The sequence below is a fragment of the Leguminivora glycinivorella genome, chromosome 4 (genome assembly GCF_023078275.1).
Source record: "Leguminivora glycinivorella isolate SPB_JAAS2020 chromosome 4, LegGlyc_1.1, whole genome shotgun sequence".
Lineage (NCBI taxonomy): Eukaryota > Metazoa > Arthropoda > Insecta > Lepidoptera > Tortricidae > Leguminivora > Leguminivora glycinivorella.
Window position 1 is genome coordinate 19449688 of NC_062974.1, and position 21878 is coordinate 19471565.

General features: G+C 36.8%; 1 protein-coding gene across 1 annotated transcript; it reads left to right on the top strand.

Annotated features, from left to right (window-relative positions):
* Positions 1–4334: 4334 nt before the first annotated feature.
* Positions 4335–21856, top strand: LOC125225121 (probable hydroxyacid-oxoacid transhydrogenase, mitochondrial). Its single transcript, XM_048128687.1, has 9 exons — positions 4335–4873; positions 6724–6802; positions 7361–7569; positions 8184–8271; positions 10263–10371; positions 17160–17473; positions 18182–18363; positions 20781–21051; positions 21677–21856. Exons 1-9 carry the CDS (start codon positions 4821–4823, stop codon positions 21758–21760), a joined length of 1389 nt encoding a protein of 462 aa, XP_047984644.1. The 5' UTR covers positions 4335–4820; the 3' UTR covers positions 21761–21856.
* The last annotated feature ends 22 nt before the right edge of the window (positions 21857–21878 follow it).

Here is a 21878-nt window from a genome sequence, read left to right on the forward strand (position 1 = left end):
TGGTTATACTTATGTATATGTTTGGCTGGGAATAGAGTATCTAAGATATATTTAATTATGCATGAGTGAAAATCTAATGCAATAGATTTAGTAACGATGTATATAGATATCTTAGTATAGAACGGAAGAACGTAGGCGTCTGTAGAGTAAAATCATAATTTATTGTAAACTAGATTTAGAAAAGTGCTGACTTTGTCTTGCGTTACGTACTTTTCTATAGCTCTTATGATAAATGATATTTATTTATATATTGTGAAAATCTAATTGTGATGAAATATTTTAATGCCATTTTTAGCCTGTCAGTATGTTACTTATTGAAAAGTTATTTAACCAAATGATGCTAGTAGTGTAAGATGTTTTATTCTTTATTGTAGTATATTAACGGAGTTGTAGCTGAATAGTTTTTTCTATTGTGTATTACGTGAATGACAATCTGTATGAATTTATTAATACATCACTTCGATGTCTACAATTTTTTTTATTTTACCATATAATACCTACCCACTTTCAAATAATACTTTAATATAAAACTATTGGCTATATGTGAAGTTTTCAATCAAAACGTACCGCATTGTCGGTTGTCGATTTTTATTCAATATTAAAGCTATTATGAAAATAACGCCTTATTGATAAGCTACAATAACTACCTAGCCATTTGATTGAATGTGGCACGTTATTCAAAAAGGAATTGATCTGTTTTGGTACAGAAAGAATCTCAGAAAGTATCGGCTTAGCTGTATCGTACTGATAATACCAACATCACCAAAATATAAAGACAATGTCGTCATACTCAAAAGTTGAATTCCTCTAAATTTGGTGTAGTGCGTTTTCACATTATCCGATCCGATATCGGATGTCGGACCGATATCCCATACATCAAAGCGCCATCTTGTAATTTTTCCATTGAAATCCTTCCGACATCCTATATCGGATCGGATATTACAGGGTGTCCACTTTCTGGAAAGTCAGGGAAGCTCATAGTGGTCATGGAAAGTCAGGGAAAGTCAGGGAAATGATTTGGAGGTCAGGGAAAAACTTAGCACCAAGAAAAAAAATCAAAAAGTATTTAAAAAATAATATGATTTCTTTGGTTGACCACATCCATGACAGCAAAGATCGATTCCCGGTAGTGATTTTAAGGCAACTTAAAATTGTCACTTTAGACTTTTCATTACAAGTATAGTCAGCGCCGGCCCGTGCACTCGAAAAGGGTAGAGCGAGTTTGAGTTTCGGCGCCCTTGGGAAGAAGTTTTACGACGTATATAAAAAAAATCGCAAGCGTAGCGAGCGCGAAATTTTTTTCATAGTAATGCCGTAATTTTAAGATTAACGCAATACCTACATCATTTTTTTTTTATAATTTCATCATACAGAGTACGAAAGGGACAAGGGTTGACGTGGGGCTGAAAGTGTAGGTATATCATGTACATAAAATAACAAACAAAATGGAGTACTATAGTGGCCAAGTCAGGAAAGCAGATTTGAAATCAAAACGCGAGAGCGGAATTTTTCCTAAATAACTAAAAGACAACGACATAAATAGTAAGCGCGAGCGGAGCGAGCGCGATTTTTTTCCTATTGACACAATTTATTAAGACTCAACTCGCTAGCGGGGAAGCAGCGAGCTTCCAAGCTTTTATCAACTGCAGAGCTGCGGTCTTTGGCATATTTTGGGGTATTTTGACTTCACAGGGCGCCTATGTTCCCGACTTTTAGGCCATATATTTCGCCATCACTATTACTTCTATAATACTAAGAGTTATAATTAAGACTTTAACCGCGAACTCGATCGTCACCGTCGGGATGCCCATTTCGGTAGTTTGCCACTAAGTGCCCTTCGGCATCTTATAGTCCTTTGAAGTTCGCTCATCATCTCCTGTAACGGCTGTGACTCACAAAATTGCGCCTCTGTGAGTCGTTTTTGCGCCTTTGGCTTTATGAGGAGCTCCGCTTTGGACTATCGAATAGACTCATATTTTTGCATTTGGATAACGTAACTTTGTCGTTGGGCCGCACAACAATGTGGTTCATCAAGGGCTAGAATCCTCCTTTTACGGCGCCCTTTTAAATGTTGGTATATGTTGGCAATGTGGTGCAACTTTTCACTTAATCTGAATTACATACAAATGTAGATTTTCAATAGCTGGATTAATTCCAGACTCCCCTCGCCATTTTCTGATATGTGGGTGCCCACGAAATGTATAATTTTTTTGTATGGATTTTTCCACATTCTCGATTTTGGCGCCCCCTTACCATGTGGCGCCTAGAGCGACCGCTCCACTCGCTCTACCCTTAATCCGGCCCTGAGTATAGTACTAGACCTCCATCCCAGTGATTGCTAATGAGAGATGTCAGAGATATCTTCATGCTCTAGCTGACCTTAATTTATCCGGCCCAAAATCGTAAATGCGGAAAAATCCAGATTTTTTTTACATTGCGTGCCTTACCCACACATTCCAAAATGGCGAAGGGGTTCGGGAATAAATTCAGTTATTGTGATTCAGATTAACTGGAAAGTTGCACCTTGCACCACAATGTCACCATATACAACATTCATAATTTGCTTTTGCTAGGGCGATGTGAAAACGACAAAGACAAAGTTACGTCGCTGTCCAAATTCTAAGTATCTATCTAATCTATCCGACAATCCAAAGCGGAGTTCCTCATAAAGCCAATGGTGCATAACGTCACATAGAGGCGCAATTTTGTATGAGTCAACAACAAAGAAAAAATTTCGCGCTCGCTTCGCTCGCGTTTAGTATTTTCCATTTCATCGATTTTAATTCCCTTTATTTTTCGTGAAAGTTCCATGAAATTTGAGATTTTTTGGAAATTTCCTATGTTATGTACATAATAACTACTATCAGCCCCAGGGACGTATAAAAGGGGAAAAATTTTCGCGCTCGCTGCGCTCGCGATGTTTTTTTCTACCGTAGGTTACCCAAGGGCGCCGAAACTCAAATTCGCTCTACCCTGATAGAGTGCACGGGCCGGCACTGGTATAGACAAAAGTAAATAGCGATAACTACCAACTACAGATTTCGTTAATGTTAGTTTTATAAAACCAGAAATTAAAGTTTGATAGTTAACATAAATATAAAAAAACCGTAGGTATAAATGTATGAACTGCCTTGCAAATTTTTAATATTTCGTACTTTAGAAAACAAACATATTCCAGAAAAAAAAATTCTGTGACAGACGGACAGACAGACGCACGAGTGATCCTATAAGGATTCCGTTTTTCCTTTTTGACGTACGGTAAACGTAAAAAAAACGTTTTTTTGCAACTGTAAGCAAAAGTGGTAATAGTTGAATGAAAATTTGGTCAGGGAAATTTTCTTAAATGGTCATGGAAAGTCAGGGAAAAGTCAGGGAATTTTTTTTTGGGTTTAGTAGTGGACACCCTGGATAATGTGAAAACGGACTTAGGGTCAGCCCACGATAAGTTTGCACGATTTTGATAGCCTTGATTAGCGATTTTGATTTTGTAAACGTCATCATTTCATCGAAGTTTGGCGTTAGTTGCAAACTTATCGTGGGCTGACTTGAACAAAGCACTAAGGAATACTCAAAGTGCAAAACGAAAATGTATTTACAACAGTGATTTACAACGGAAGTACAGCCTGGCAAAAAGAGTCAAAATCAATAAGTGGCAACATCGACGTGTCGGCCGGTTTCAAATCAATACAAAACAATACGCAATATTTGTGCTTTAGCTTATCTAAACCATAGATTTAGAATTATTAAACTAGATTGTGGAATCACATTTTTTTCCATATTGATACAGAAAGGTGATCGTATCAGACTAGCGAAAACGGTCCACATGAGAGGGCATTGTTTGGGCTGGTGTCCCTCTCGCACGTGTGGCCAGTGTTAATGAGGTTACCATAGTAGTATTATTTTTATCTGTATATTACCTGAATTTATAACTTCTTATATTATTTTAGTGTTATATTCAAACTAGGGTTTCGATATATTTCAAAGAATTGGAAAATAATTATAATATAATTATTTTGATGCCAATAAATCAAAGATTTGTATAATTAAAAAATATGTTGAAATGGGTATTAGTAGATTTGGTAGTAACTTTGAAAATTGACTGGTATCCCCAATGTATGACAGTGATGACGTCACTGAATAATGTTGACATTGTCAGTAAGTGCGAGAGGGACACCAGCCCAAACAATGACCTCTCATGTGGACACACTTTTTGACCTAACTACTCATTCTGGTTTAACTGTACCTAATTCTGTGATCTAAACAAAGAAAAAAAACACATGTCACTAGTGTCACTGTGACAGCAACAAGTAGATTCGTACGTCAAGTTACGTCATTGATCAAAGTTTGTTTTGTTTACAACACTAAAACTTAAAATAATCGCATTCAATCGAAATAAGTTATTCATTAAATATTTTAATGTTTTTGTGATCGAATAATTAAGTTATGCCTTGCAGAAAATCTCCTCACATTTTGTTTTTAAATGCAGATACTGAGATGGAATGGGTCGACAACTAATTTTCCACTTCACTTTATCATTTGTTTCAATTCAATCAACTTTAATATTCAATCCTTAAGTGCTAACCTCCACCAAAGTCACTTAGATCATTACGTAGCTAAATTATGTCTTATAAAACCAGTGGTGTGATATGAAATAATAATCTTATGTCACTTGTTTATAACCATCCTCATCTCACGATAAACAAGTTTCTGTAGTCCGCTTGTTGCCCTTAACCTTATCTGTTTCTTAAATACCTATTCTGTTGAGATTAAGTATGTGTTAGTTCTCTGTGATCTTTTGGCGAAGGCAGACCTTGATTGACATGGCTGGTCGCAAAAGGGTTTTCGATTTATTGAGGACAGTCAATCAAGCAGCGTAAGTAATATTATTTATTACTATTTAGTTGTTTTCTATCTTGTAGAGTTGATATTAAGTACAATATCATATGAATTTTAAATAAGTATAACCTTTTATGATAGTTTAATTACTTTATAAATAAATATTATTTGATCAACATTCTTACACAGATTGACTGAGTCCCTCAGTAAGCTCAAGATAACTTGTGTTGTGGCTACTCAAAGATATATATTATATACATAAAAAACACCCATGACTCAGGAACTTATGGACAGGACTTTATGTTGTGAAAATGATTTTTGTTTTTATTTTGTAAGGTTGCTCGCTCATGATCAGTGCTCGGACAAGTCATTGCAGAAACAGATATGGACATGAAACAAGACTATTATAGAGTCGAGACTTAAGATTATTATTATGTAAAGCTGATATTATTGTAATTTATAATTTAACATTTGACCTTTTTAGTAGCATCGCATATCTGTCATGGATTTGTCAAAGTGGTATGCTTGAAATAATTTTGTGGTGACAGTTTAAATTAATGCAATTATTTGCTTTATTATGGTTATTCCTAAATATTTTAAATATGTTGCAAATAAATACAATTAATAAGTGGATTAAGGACTACCCCGAGCTCTGTTATCAGGAAAGCCGAGCTCTGTCAAAGAAATATTGTGTACAGCATGTGACATTCGTATTAAACAGTTAAAGAAAGAAAGATAATATTGATAAACATATTAGGTCAAATAATCACAAAATGAAGACAGCTCCGCCAGAAATTTCTTATGAAACTTTTTGCATTGATTTGCTGATGTTCCTAATTTCTGTTAATATTCCATGGCATCATTGGGAAATGAAAAAAATCTTGGGTGAATATTACGGACAGAAAACGCAAGAGTTAAAAAAAAATGTGGGATGAATTTTTGTGGATTTCTATCGATGAAACAAAAAATAGACATGACAAAAATGCAGTCTTGTAAATTTTGACACCAAATGGTTTGTTCCAGACAATGCAGAAGTTAATGGTTGCGTATGTGCAATGCAACCATCAGCATCAAAATAATTGTTATGGAAAATATACCTTCACACATGTATGGTGAATTTTGGGTTGCAGTAATAAATGTAATTGAAAAATATAATTAAATAATATTGTACATAATGCGACTCTATTGATCTTGTTCTATTGCAGTCTTGCAATTGTTTTGTGATGACTTGTCCGAGCACTGCTCATGATTCTTAAGGCTCTTAGCTTAGTTACGGTACTTAACTGAAATTTTTCTTTAACAAGATAATATGAATATATGTGATAGACAATGGTTTTCTGACTCTGGGAAAAAATAATAAAAAAAATATTTAAGACCAATTTTTATACTAAATCAGTGTTAGAAGTTAAATAGGCCAAATCTTATTTATATATAAATATATCGTTATTGGTAAGTTTTATTTAAAAAAAATTACTACTATTAAAAAGGTACACTATTTGTGAAACCCCTATGATAAAATTCTTATAACTTCGAAAAAATCAGCCTAAATCACATACTAAAAATCGCATTCATCCTGTTTTTTACACTTTTCCGCCATTTCATCTTAATCCTTAAATAATCAATACTGAATCATTATATTATTTAATTGTTTATTAAATAGTAATAAATAATGAATAATAATTAAGCAATAAATGTGATTGTGGATAGCTACATATTGAGCCACGGGCCATCAAATATATGATGCATATATACATCACCATGCATTTAAGGGTTAATTTAGATGCAGACATATTATTTTTTTGCTTATAGCACAACTCCACTTAACCTTAAAACTGTATGTGCCTAGTGCCTATATAAAGTAATTTAATTTTTATTCCTTATTTTCAGATGCAGCTGTCCTGCTCACAGTCACCGGGGCAATGTTCAAGTGTCTAATGTAACCCCTGTACCTTCCACTGCTTTTGAGGCAAGTTTAAATTACAGTACATTGGCTACCCTAGGAGGTAGGGCATAGCGAATGATATTCCGTTTTGTGTGGTTGGGCATAGCACAGCTTATATCATCTCCATCTTGCTTGAATCTAGAGCAGAGCCCAACTGGGCAGGAAGTACCTCCGCCTTACAGAAGACCGCAGCCAAATAGCACTAGACCCTACTAAGGAGTGCCCGGTGAGTAAGGCTGCCAGAGGTCAACGAGGGTGTGGTGTGCTGAAGGAATGTGACGGAAGGATCTACGAAACTAATTTGTTCCGTCTATTGTCCTTTGAGTCGTCGGAACCCGAACCCTCCTTGGTCCACCCTTCAGGCCTTCAAGTTTCTAATGGGTTGGCAACGCGCATGTGACACTCCTTGAGATGCGTCCATAGGTTACGGTGACCGCTTTCCATCAGGCGGGCCGTATTGTCATTGTGTGTAAGTAAGAATTGTCCATTTTAACATTTCTAGCACAGCCAAAATTATAAAAATGAAACGTGAAAATGATAAAAATTTCAGGAGGTAGGTAACACCAGAAATTCATATTACAGATAAAGCACTCAACCGTCCGCTATGGCCTCGGAGTCACACAAGAGGTTGGCTATGACCTGGTTAACCTAGGAGCCAAGCATGTGTGTGTCATGACAGACCCAAATGTCGTGAACCTGAGTCCTATGAAAGCAGTTCTGGAAGCACTAACGAAATCTGGAGTCAACTATACAGTCTATGATAATGTTCATGTGGAACCAACAGAAACTAGGTAAATATAGCTTAAAATGATTTTTCATCACACCAACTGGTAAAGGCCCTCTTTTCTATTCGAAAACCGATAGCAAAATTGCATTTTATCCACAAGAGTGCATCATACAAATTTTAACTTGATGTCTTAAGCTGGCTGGTAGATTTTACATAATTATAAATTATGATTTTGAATCATAGGTAAATATTGAATAAATTCCGCATCAAATAACAAGAAAAGTTCAATTCTTCATCGTAGACTGCATTGGCACTTTCCATCAGTGGCCTATTTCACAACAGTGACAATTGTCGCCTGATGTGATACTTCGCCGTTCAGTGACTGTTCAGCGAGATAATATTGACGTTAGATAACAATGTTACTTATCAACCCAGAAATAGGCCCAGAATCGCCAGTATCAACTGTCAAGTATCAATGTCACTGTGCATGGTGAAATAGCCCACAGGTGAGATTGTGGTCAAATGATTTACCTGTTTTCTATAAACATATATCAAACTTCATAATGATTACAAGAAGGTATAGAAATCGTATGTACTAAATCCAATATGTATATATGTATTGTATGTAGGCTATGCTATAATTATACAATATTTTATACTAATTATGGTTTTTCCCAGTTTTAAGGACGCAATAAAGTTCGCCCAAGAAAACGACTTTGACAGCTTCGTGGCAGTCGGTGGAGGTTCCACCATGGACACTTGCAAGGTATGTGATGGGTAAGATAAGCTACTGTTCTGTCCGAGGTTCCAGGTTCGAACCCTGGCGAGGGTATTTATTTGTGTGCCGTGTGTAAATAATTTTCCCCAAGTAAACATTGTTAGAATGTGTTTTTCGTTTTCATTTCCGTACATTGACCCGGCTGTTGATTTACTACCTATTTTGTGCGCGCATAAGGTCCGCGATAGGTACACTACAACTGGCATGCCATCCAAAATAGAGTTGTGCCTGCTCGTTCACTAAAAAGATCGCTCCCAACTAGTACGATCTCCGAAGTGTATTACTAGTTCGTTCTTTTAGTACATTTAGCACTGTAGTACACCGAGAGAGCGAGAGGCAAATTGAGCATATGGCTTACAGTAACGCTCGCTCGTACTAGCCGAGGGCTGATCGGCTGTTTTCGCGCGCTCTCGGTCCGAGTCAGTCGGTTCTAGTTCGGTTGACGCCGGATCACGCGGATCGCTTTGCTGTCATTCAGTTATTCTCACTCCTTAAGAGGATACGGTAGCGAAAATGCTAAAATGGAAAGGAGCCCACCTTTCCACTTGGGAATTTTAGTTAAATATACAAGTGTTATTAACTAGATTTATCGAAAAAAAAAAAGTCCATTAAGAACAACTCAGTCAAAAGATATTTCAAAAAAATCTTTAAAATCGAGGTTCCGCTCTCGACTCTTTCCTCCTTCAAAACTTAATCAATCTGAACGAAATTTGAGAATTTGAATAACAATGAAATAATCTATGTCGGACCGGTTAGCTTTTTTGGTTAATTGTTACCAATCTTGAGTATCACACCTTTTTTTGCGCCACAATAAAAAAGGCCGTTTTTGGAAATTTTTGATTGGTTCTAGAATCTTTAAAAAGCAGAATATCAAAAAAATCAAAACGGTCCGACACAGATAAAAATAATAACAATCTGTGTTGAAAAAATCATTGATCTATCTTCAAAAACCAGGGAGGAAATAGTCGAGAGCGTTTGTATGGAGAATTGACCCCTACCGTATCGTCTTAACTCTTCGCTCCTATTCGGTTACGCGAGTGTGAGTGTACTAAATGTAGAGAGCAGAGTCATTTTGGAATCGTTCGGACTAGTACAGTCAGTGGAGGGAATCGTGTATTTTGTACTATTAGTAGGTACATGTACTACACAAGCCTAATCCAAAATACTTGCATGCCAGTAATTTTGAGCAAGCTACAGGCATGTGTATCGCAGGCCTAATATTCCTGTCAAGTTTACGCGCTCGTAATTGAGATAACAAATAACGGGTCAATGTACGAATATCTATTATCTATGTGGAAAGCGTAATTCTCCTTAAGGATTTTGTTCCAAGTTGGTAATATAATAATAATCGGTATATAAATCGTTATTCAATGAGTGCCTACAACAGACTGGGTTTATTATACCTACTCTGTATAATTTTATGCTTTTAGGTATTTAAACAAAAGAACGTAAACAACTAATTTGTACCTACATTTTCGGGTAGTTATAATAACATTTGTCGGTTAACCGACCAAAATAAAAATCAGGCGGATCTGTCACTGACCGACTGTCTTTAAACTTTTCATCTGGTCTTGTAATGTTTTCATTTAGGTACGCTCAGTTGGCATCAGGAGCCTTAGGCACTGATCCCACCGCGAGCTAGTAAAGTATGAGTAATCGGCTATAAAATCGAACAAAAAATAATCACTCCCGTGCAAATAAAAGAGACACGGCGATGTTTATAGTTACTAGCCCAGCGGTGAACTATCAATATCGCCGTGTCTCTTTTATTTAGTCCCGATAGCCCAATCATAGTTTACTAGCTTGCGGTGGGACCAGTGCCTTTTGAAGGTACATTTTGTTTACATTTCTTTTATTTAAATACCTAAAGATACAGACTACAGTCTTAGGTACTACTATGAATCTACTACTATGAAAAATATTAAGATATGTGTATTTTTTAATTTATTGTTTAGGTAATTAATTGTATTTTATTGAAGGTTGCCAACCTGCTGTCCTGCTATCCAGGTTCTGAGCTGATGGACTTCGTCAACGCTCCCGTTGGGAAGGCCAAGCAGATCGACAAAGTCCTGAAGCCTATGATAGCTAGTTAGTGTTTAGAAACCTTTGTTTTTAGGGTTCCGTACCTCAAAAGGAAAAAACGGAACCCTTATAGGATCACTTTGTTGTCCGTCTGTCCGTCCGTCCGTCCGTCTGTCAAGACCCTTTTTCTCAGGAACGCGTGGAGGTATGAAGCTGAAATTTATATCAATTACTCAGGTCTACTGTCCCTTGAAGCTGTGAAAAAATCAAACTTCTAAGCCAACGCAATCAAAAGATACAGCCGTTTATGCCGCAAATTTTCGACACTTGCAAGGGAATCAAAACCTACAGGGTGCTTCCCGTGAACTCAGAATCTTGAAATTTGGTACGAAGCAACGTCTTATAGCATAGATAAAGGAAAAATTACGAAAACCATAAATTTTTAGTTACATCACATAATATATTTTTTTTTAATAATTTTAACCTTACTACCCATTTCCTCATAAACGCGTAGAGGTATTAAATTGAAATTCATACCAAATACTCAGGTCTATAATACCTTTAAGCTGTAACAAAATCAAACTTCTATGTCAACGCAATCAAAAGAAACAGCAATTTAAGCTGCATATTTTGAAACTCGCAAGTACTCGCAAGGGAATCAAAACCTAAAGGGTACTTCCAGTCGACCTAGAATCTTGAAATTTGGCATGAAGCAACGTTTTATAGCACACATAAAGGAAAAATTCCGAAAACCTTAAACCTTATGAATTTCATTTTGCAATAAAAATACCATAGTTATGACTCGATTGTCGTAATGAACGAACTTTGTAAACCTTGCAGGTTTGTACGGAACCCTCGGTGCGCGAGTCCGACTCGCACTTGGCCGGTTTTTTTTCTACTGAATAAAAGCGCAATTAGTGCGTACTCACATTATCCGATCCGATATCGGATGTCGGACCAATATCCTATACATTAATCTTGGATTGTTTCCATTGAAATCCGTCCGACATCCGACCGGATAATGTGAAAACGGACTTACACTGAGCCGTTCGTCGCATGAAAACAATGGCGGTTGCCTGGCAACCTCATACTTACCGTAGGCCGAAAGTCCACTATCATAAATATGATCATAGGTCAGTATGCCTCCCTTTTTCTCCACCGTGAAGAAAAAGGATGGCATGATACGTATGATCATATTTCTATGACAAACATATGATAGTGGACTACCGGCCGTAGGCACAGTATAATAAAGAGTACTATCGTACAGTATGGGCACTCCCCCTCCCCGCTGAAAGTGCCCTACACGAGCTTAGACTGTGTGTGTAGGGCATGCCTCTTTCATATACTTATATTTGATTTTCATTGTCCGAGGTGTGCCGTGACCGCATTAGCTGAACGACGCAGTGTAATTGCCATTTAAATAAGAGTTACATAAGGGGTCTAGTGGAAGCCAGCTTTTGACTGCCAAAGAAAGCTATAGACGCATGCCCTTATCAATATATATATATATATATATATATTGCTTTCACATTGTATAGTTTGACCAGTGATTACTCGGGGAGTACATCTGAACGTCTGTCAAGTTACACCAGTTTGACAGGACTGGCTTCCCTCGAAGGCAACTGACCCGATATATATATCTCGTCCGATATCTTATCATTTATTTTTCTCCTTTACTGTTCATTCGCGATTATAATTTGATATTAAACTTCATGCATCTCTATAAGATTTTGGGTGGTGCATTGTTTAACAGACGGGATGTTTAAAGGGTCGGTTCAGGTGCCGGACCAAAATCACTGATGACATTTAGTAAGATATAGATCATTAATAACGTCATAAGATAAAAGGGTTTGTTCGTAACAATCGCCTTAGTGACTGATGATGATTTAGTTATAATAGGCTTGTGAGTATCACAATTTAATAATCAGTTTTGTTTTAGGTATTGTAATTAAAGTATTCGAAGTTGATATACTTAGGTTGTCTGGTAGAGATCGCTCTTTAGCGATAAGACCGCCTGTTGTCTGCCTCTATTTATAATCATTTGTTTTGTCTCCACTGTATCTTTTGCTGAGGTGTGCCAATAAAGAGTATTCTATCTATCTATCTATCTATCTTAGGTTGATATTTTACCACAAATTTTATAACACTTACATGGTTTGCTCATCTTCTGTTACTTACTTACTTATTAATTACTTGGCTGGCGCGATAACCCAAAATGAGTTTTGGCGTCCAACACAAGAGCACGCCATATTGCTCGGTCTTGAGCGGTATCGCGTTGTTGTATTAGTAGGTGTTAGACAAGGCAATTAAGTTATCGATGAATTAATCAATACTAATCGTAGTAGACCCAGAGCCCAGGCCCGCCAGACCTTCCTCAAATTCTCAAGGATGAAACTTTGGGACAATGTAGAGTTCATATCGGCGGTTAATGTGTGCATATTTTCTAGTTCGGCCCATCGGCCAATTTTTTGCTATCAAGTGATGAAGGTGAAAAAAAAAAGTGCTTACTTTCCTTAAATTCTCAAGGCTGATTTTTATATATGTGTTAGAGCACGTTGTTAGAAATTGGTTATCATCAATGCCAGACCGTTTCCGCCGGCCATAACTTTTGCCAGACGCGACAAAGTTGGCAAAAAACGACTCTAACTTACCTCATTTTCTCAAGCCTGATTTTGATATATGATACGCAGGGACCTATAACTAGACCGTTTGTAAGCAGCCAGACCAATCGGATGGACCCAACCATCCGCCAGACCGACTTAAAGTTTCGATATGTGCATTAGTAGAATTGAAATATTCCGGGTCTATAAAAGCTAAAAACTTGAATTTTCTACATTAAGCTACGTGTATATTGTATACTTGACGTTATAAGCGACTTTCAAAAATTTTACTTCTAAGGAAATAAAAAAATTAAAGTTTATATGTGGTGCAAATTAATTTTAAGCTATGAATTTTATTTACACTGCGTAAGTACATGTGTATTTTATTATAAATATAACTTTTACCAGACGCGACAAAGTTGGCAAAAAACGACTCTAACTTACCTCATTTTCTCAAGCCTGATTTTGGTATATGATACGCAGGGACCTGTAACCACACCGTTTGTAAGCAGCCAGACCAATCGGATGGACCCAACCATCCGCCAGACCGACTTAAAGTTTCGATATGAGCATTAGTAGAATTGAAATATTCCGGGTCTATAAAAGCTAAAAACTTGAATTTTCTACATTAAGCTACGTGTATATTATATACTTGACGTAATAAGCGACTTTAAAAAATTTTACTTCGAAGGAAATAAAAAAATGAAAGTTTATATGTGGTGCAAGATTAATTTTAAGCTATGAATTTTATTTACACTGCGTAAGTACCTACATGTGTATTTTATTATAAATATAACTTTTACCAGACGCGACAAAGTTGGCAAAAAACGACTCTAACTTACCTCATTTTCTCAAGCCTGATTTTGATATATGATACGCAGGGACCTGTAACTAGACCATTTGTAAGCAGCCAGACCAATCGGATGGACCCAACCATCCGCCAGACCGACTTAAAGTTTCGATATGAGCATTAGTAGAATTGAAATATTCCGGGTCTATAAAAGCTAAAAACTTGAATTTTCTACATTAAGCTACGTGTATATTGTATACTTGACGTAATAAGCGACTTTCAAAAATTTTACTTTTAAGGAAATAAAAAAATGAAAGTTTATATGTGGTGCAAGATTAATTTTAAGCTATGAATTTTATTTACACTGCGTAAGTACATGTGTATTTTATTATAAATTTAAAGAAGAAAAGTAAATTAAACTTTTTTTTCGGTCGTCGAACAAGGTGGTTTAAAATTAGTTTTAAGATCGATCCTTTTTAATTTGTGGGCGAGGGACCTCACACTATGTATAAAGGCACTATGTGTATGTTGCATATAATGTCAAATCCCTCGCATACTACAAAAGTTATTTAAGCATTTATATAAGTTCAGTTAAAATGAGGTGGAAAGTATAAGTGTATATGTTGTGTACACACGTAAAGTATTCTAAACTTTTTATAACGGCATACATGTATTTGAAGAATGCCAAAAATTTATTCGTGTCTGAAAATTCAGCATCTCCGACATGGGTTATAACGGGGTTGATGATGTTCGTATTGAGTACAAATGTTTAAACTTCCTAAACTTGTAATTCTAAAGTTCGTCACTTAGGTATGTTACCATGTTTTGTAGGAGAAAGGAAATTCGTTTAGTTATATACCGTTGTAACATTGATTGTTTACTTCTTTGAATTGAATATTTAATTTATAATGCACTGCACCAATTTGTTTTTTCCTTGTTTACGTTATTTATAATATAAAATTCAATTCGTTATTCAAGTTATTAGCTTTTATAGACCCGGAATATTTCAATTCTACTAATGCTCATATCGAAACTTTAAGTCGGTCTGGCGGATGGTTGGGTCCATCCGATTGGTCTGGCTGCTTACAAATGGTCTAGTTACAGGTCCCTGCGTATCATATATCAAAATCAGGCTTGAGAAAATGAGGTAAGTTAGAGTCGTTTTTTGCCAACTTTGTCGCGTCTGGTAAAAGTTATATTTATAATAAAATACACATGTACTTACGCAGTGTAAATAAAATTCATAGCTTAAAATTAATCTTGCACCACATATAAACTTTCATTTTTTTATTTCCTTAGAAGTAAAATTTTTGAAAGTCGCTTATTACGTCAAGTATACAATATACACGTAGCTTAATGTAGAAAATTCAAGTTTTTAGCTTTTGATAGACCCAGAATATTTCAATTCTACTAATGCTCATATCGAAACTTTAAGTCGGTCTGGCGGATGGTTGGGTCCATCCGATTGGTCTGGCTTCTTACAAACGGTCTGGTTACAGGTCCCTGCGTATCATATACCAAAATCAGGCTTGAGAAAATGAGGTAAGTTAGAGTCGTTTTTTGCCAACTTTGTCGCGTCTGGTAAAAGTTATATTTATAATAAAATACACATGTACTTACGCAGTGTAAATAAAAATCATGGCTTAAAATTAATCTTGCACCACATATAAACTTTCATTTTTTTATTTCCTTAGAAGTAAAATTTTTGAAAGTCGCTTATTACGTCAAGTATACAATATACACGTAGCTTAATGTAGAAAATTTAAGTTTTTAGCTTTTATAGACCCGGAATATTTCAATTCTACTAATGCTCATATCGAAACTTTAAGTCGGTCTGGCGGATGGTTGGGTCCATCCGATTGGTCTGGCTTCTTACAAACGGTCTGGTTACAGGTCCCTGCGTATCATATACCAAAATCAGGCTTGAGAAAATGAGGTAAGTTAGAGTCGTTTTTTGCCAACTTTGTCGCGTCTGGTAAAAGTTATATTTATAATAAAATACACATGTACTTACGCAGTGTAAATAAAATTCATAGCTTAAAATTAATCTTGTACCACATATAAACTTTCATATATTTATTTCCTTAGAAGTAAAATTTTTGAAAGTCGCTTATTACGTCAAGTATACAATATACACGTAGCTTAATGTAGAAAATTCAAGTTTTTAGCTTTTATAGACCCGGAATATTTCAATTCTACTAATGCACATATCGAAACTTTAAGTCGGTCTGGCGGATGGTTGGGTCCATCCGATTGGTCTGGCTGCTTACAAACGGTCTAGTTACAGGTCCCTGCGTATCATATATCAAAATCAGGCTTGATAAAATGAGGTAAGTTAGAGTCGTTTTTTGCCAACTTTGTCGCGTCTGGTAAAAGTTATATTTATAATAAAATACACATGTACTTACGCAGTGTAAATAAAATTCATAGCTTAAAATTAATCTTGCACCACATATAAACTTTCATTTTTTTATTTCCTTAGAAGTAAAATTTTTGAAAGTCGCTTATTACGTCAAGTATACAATATACACGTAGCTTAATGTAGAAAATTCAAGTTTTTAGCTTTTATAGACCCGGAATATTTCAATTCTACTAATGCTCATATCGAAACTTTAAGTCGGTCTGGCGGATGGTTGGGTCCATCCGATTGGTCTGGCTGCTTACAAACGGTCTAGTTATAGGTCCCTGCGTATCATATATCAAAATCAGGCTTGAGAAAATGAGGTAAGTTAGAGTCGTTTTTTGCCAACTTTGTCGCGTCTGGCAAAAGTTATGGCCGGCGGAAACGGTCTGGCATTGATGATAACCAATTTCTAACAACGTGCTCTAACACATATATAAAAATCAGCCTTGAGAATTTAAGGAAAGTAAGCACTTTTTTTTTTCACCTTCATCACTTGATAGCAAAAAATTGGCCGATGGGCCGAACTAGAAAATATGCACACATTAAACGCCGATGTGAACTCTACATTGTCCCAAAGTTTCATCCTTGAGAATTTGAGGAAGGTCTGGCGGGCCTGGGCTCTTGATCTATAGACAGCGCCAACTTTTTATGACTTAAGTGTTGGTTATTTCGAGTGTAGTAAGTTAGGTATTATGATTCATTTCAAAATCGTGCTAATCCCAACATGGCGTATATTTCACCTCTGGTTGAATGTCAGATCAGACTGAACACTGAATTGGTGCTTTCTGTTATTCTTGCAGTGGAATATATTAAAATATTATATTAATTTAATAGTTACTTGGATATATGATTTTGTTCCGCAAAAGGTAACCACTGCATCTGATTCTCACGGTCCTCCGAACTTTGAGCGAAATGTCGCTTATTACGTGCAGGGCTTCATCTCACTCAAATGTCGGAACGGCGTGCAAAACGGATCCAATGTGCTATGCCCCTTATTGAACATCAATAGTAGCGTACAATTATTAAATAGTCACAATATTTGTTTTTTTTTTTTTTTCAGTTCCAACAACCAGTGGCACCGGCAGCGAAACGACCGGCGTCAGCATATTCGACTGTGAAACCATCAACGCCAAGACTGGCATCGCGGGCGGCGCGATCCGCCCCCTCCTAGCCATAATAGACCCCCTCCACACACTCACAGTACCTCAAACTGTAGCCAACTATGCTGGCTTCGATATCTTCTGCCATGCTTTGGAGAGTTTTACGGCGATACCTTATGACAAGAGAGAGCCTTTTCCGAACCCGGCTGCGAGATCTCAGGCGTATCAAGGAAGTAATCCTATATCTGATGTTTGGGCCAGATTTTGTCTACAGGTAAGATTAACAAAATCTTTATACATATAGGCTGGTTTTAGTGTCACGCGGACCAACCGGGCGGAGCGATCCGCTGAACTTAATACATATTCTTCTTCTTCTTCGTCGAAACCTCATGACTGAGGGTCGTGACCACCATAAGTCGCTGTACGTTGCAGTGCTCTCCACTTAGGCCGATCTTTTGCCTTCCTAAAGGATCCCTGGAGCCCAACGCGCATGACCTTCTTTATTGTGTTGAACCAGCGCGTGGGTAATCCGGCTCTTTTATGACTTCACTGGTCCGACGATCAACGCCTTCTCAAGGCTGTCAGGATCTCGTCTGGCCAAATGGCCAAAGAAGCCTATAATTCTCTCCCGGCAGATAGCAGAGAGGCGAGTCTTGACATTAAGCTCTTGTAGAATAGATACGTTAGTGCGACGTGCTGTCCAAGAAATTCCCAACATTTTACGCCAACACCACATTTAGAACGCATCTATCCTGGCCACCGTTTACAATACATATTAGTCCGGTGCGAATCGCTCCGCGCGGTCGGTCCGCGTGACACTAAAACCAGCCTTATTTCCCGATATATTTTTAGAAAATAATATAAATGTAAGTAAAATAACACCACTGGCATAAAAGTTGGTGCCTCATTCTAATGTCGCTTGTTCGCAGCGTTGCATGTAGATTTTCAGTTGCACTTTATAAGTGTTATTGTATTTTTACAGACTATCCAAAAATATTTCGCCCGCTCAGTATACAACGCCGATGACCTTGACGCCCGTTCGGGCATGCACTTAGCCGCAACAATGGCTGGTGTAGGCATCGGCAACGCCGGTGTTCATCTGTGCCACGGACTTGCCTACCCTATTGCCGCGCGGGGCAAGAAGTTTATACCGAAGGACTATGGGTATGTAGGGTTTGTCGGGGTATTATTTTCTAGCTTATATTGCATAATGCAGACGACCCTCAGTATACAACCTAGGCACACCTCGGACACTGGCGATCAAATATATGAAAGAGGCGCGTTGCTAGCACACAGTCTAAGCTCGTGTAGGTGAACGCGTACTATGCTTGCATGAGTGAGATATGACAGGTCGACTGTTCGCGTTTTTGACAGGCGGTAACTATGAGGTAACCGAGAGGGGTCGGCGGCACTTTCAGCGGAGAGCGGGAGTGGTCATACTGTTCGATACATAGCCGGGCTGCCCTCACATTGTAGGCTATTCAATGTTCAATTTTATGAAGTCAAATTACTTACAACAACCGCCCCTAGCACACTTCTGCTGATTGTCGCAAATACACGTAATGTTATACATGTACAAAGCCCTTAACCACCCGAGCAATTTACAAATGCCCTTAGCAGGCTTCCAACCATCTTCAAAACCTGCATACTATAAAGTAATTTCAAACATGTGACGTAAACCGTTAGTACTATTTATTACACTCTACCAAATCTGTATATCTCAAGGTGAGTATCACTTAACAAGCATTTAACGAACTATGTAGATTGACGAAGAATCACTACAAGGAAAATGTTCACATACATATATGTGTAAATCGCTAAGTAATTCCCCTACTGAATTATCCAGCGAATTTATACTTATTTAGTCTAGCTAGATAGTTTTTTTTTTAAATTAAGTAATGTTAAAAAAAATAAGATCTTGAGCATTTTTTTTCTAAAGAGTTTCTCTAACTAGTTGTCGCAGATATTTTTAACTATACTATGTTAACTTCCTGTGGCCCGTTTCTCGAAAGGTACAAGCCTTGTATTACAAGTGTGTTTCCATGACAACCCATACGATTTGACAGTTCGCGCACTTGTAATACATGGCTTGTACCTTTCGAGAAACGGGCCCCTGGGGTTCAATGTCCTAATACTAGGACAAAATACCTACGATGGAATTTGAATCTACGTTAAATAGAATTGAGTTGCTTTAGTTTTGATTCGTTCGATTTTCAAAAAAAAAAAATTCGGCCCTGTTTTATAATACCATTGATTCAAATTTGATTGGCAAATTTTTTGTATGGTGGGTCGCTAGAGGTTAAAATAATATTACCTTGTTTATGCGTTATACTCAATATAGATTTAGCTTAATATTTATCGCAACTCACGTGCAAGAAGGATAAAATATTATGTAAACATCTTGGGCCCATTGCATAACAATTTACAACTTGTATTACAAGCGGAACTCTCTTTCTTATAAAATGAATTGGAGGGGGACTACCGCTTGTAATTTGAGTTGTAAATTGTTATGCAATAGGCCCCTTGTAATATATTATAGTTCTAAGAAATACAGTCACTTCGTTTAGATAACGTGAAAAATTAATTGGAAAACGTTTGCTTTCCTTAACACGAGGCGCGTGATTGCTAAATTTCATACTAGATGGCGTGAGTAGTCTTTACTAGTATATTACTGTTCAGTGATGAGTAACAAATCTTGTAAAAAAGCCTAGAGGTATAAAATAAACTCACTAATATATCACTGTATAAACTATAAATGTTATCAATCAGTTATAAGATAGTATTTCGATTAAACTTTTCGTCTAAACTAAGGTCTTAAGGTTTGATCTTGTTTGTATGAGTTTCTAATCTCCCCTTTCTTTTATTTTATCAATAGCAATAAATAATATATTGCGAATGTTATGGTATCAATTATGATATGAAATTAGGCCTATGATATCGTTTGTCTAAACTATAGGAATTGAAAATGCGTAGGTAATTGATAATGATAAGCTTATTTCTATTTATCGTTGAGGTGTCACTTAAAAAATTATATGACCTTGACCCTGTCACCTTTCCATAATAATAGCAAGGATTTACATACTCCATACTAAGAATCGTATCCTCGATTTTTTAGCGCCACCTATTAACTTCTAACAACTATCTATCATAACTACACTGATGATGCCTACAATTTTTTTTTTTTCAAAATGTGTATTGACGTGATAATCATGATTTTAATAAAGAAATATGTCATTTGTTGTCATAACAAATATAAACCCGCAGAAATATATTGGGAAAATATGATTTTTGCCACATCCAGGCTGTCTTGTTTGTTAGTTCCGTATTATATTGTTTTTGGTTATGGTAACAATTATGATATGAAAGTCTAAACTATTTTTTAATTTTATTTTTTTATTTATATAAAGTTAATTATACATATATACCTCTTACAGACTAATCCAACATGTGATATGAATCCAAAATGCGTAATTGATAATGATAAGCTTATTTCCATTCATCGTTGAGGTGACATTTTAAAATTTGTATGTCCTAGTCACCTTCCCATAAAAATATGTACCTCAAGCAAACCTTTATTTCAGGAAAAAACCCATGATCCCCCACGGCCTCTCCGTGGTAGTAACCGCCCCAGCAGTCTTCCGTTTCACCGCCGTAAGCGACCCTGACAAACATCTTGAAGCCGCCGGCCTTTTGGGAGCAGACACCACTGGCGTCAAACAAGCTGATGCAGGGAAACTGTTAGCTGATACAATACTCAAGTATATGGACATGATGAACATAGAGGATGGATTGAATGCGCTTGGGTTTTCTGGGGAGGATATTCCTAATTTGGTGCAAGGAGCACTGCCTCAGGTTTGTCATTCTTCTATCTAGAGATGTGCTTGCTCGTTCACTAAAAAGATCGCTCCCAACTAGTACGATCTCCGAGGTGTACTAGTTCATTCTTTTAGTACATATAGAACAGTAGTACACCGAGAGAGCGCGAGACAAATTGAGCATATGGCGTACAGTAATGCTCGCTCGTACTAGCCGAGAGCTGATCGGCCGTTTTCGCGCGCTCGGTCCGAGTCAGTCGGTTCTAGTTCGGTTGACGCCGGATCACGCAGATAACTTTGCTATCATTCAGTCATTTTCACTCCTTGAATTCGCTCCCGTTCGGTTGCGCGAGTGTGTACTAAATTTACTAGAAAGCAGAGCCATTTGGGAATCGTTCGGACTATTACAGTGGAGGGAATCGTGTCTTTTGATCATGTCAAATAGATTGATGCTGGAAAATTACTAGCTGATACAATACAAGTAAAGCCTGTCTAGAAATTCAACTATTTCTTCATACTATACTGAACTGTCACCGCATATACATCAGCTGTCATGACAATAGTCATATATTTCTAGGCATTATATGTATAAGATGATCCAATTTACCTAAAAAATAATCATTGGATACCTAAGGAAATTAATGATTTGTTTTGCTTTTCAGCAACGGCTGTTGAAGCTTGCTCCTCTACAACAATCAGAAGAAGATTTGTCAAGGATTTTAGAAGAATCATTGACCGTATTTTGATAAGATAAGAGATTCGTTGATCAGACTTCATACTCATATGTGATATAAAATGTTATTATGATTTTTATTTGAAATATTATACCTGTTCGTTACAAATATGTGTTTTTTGTAAAATATG

Coding starts and splice junctions, on each gene's coding strand:
- LOC125225121 (XM_048128687.1), top strand. CDS start 4,821: ATGGCTGGTCGCAAAAGGGTTTTCGATTTATTGAGGACAGTCAATCAA. Junction 6,803..7,360: donor TACCTTCCACTGCTTTTGAG/GCAAGTTTAAAT, acceptor TTCATATTACAG/ATAAAGCACTCAACCGTCCG. Junction 17,474..18,181: donor GGGCCAGATTTTGTCTACAG/GTAAGATTAACA, acceptor GTATTTTTACAG/ACTATCCAAAAATATTTCGC.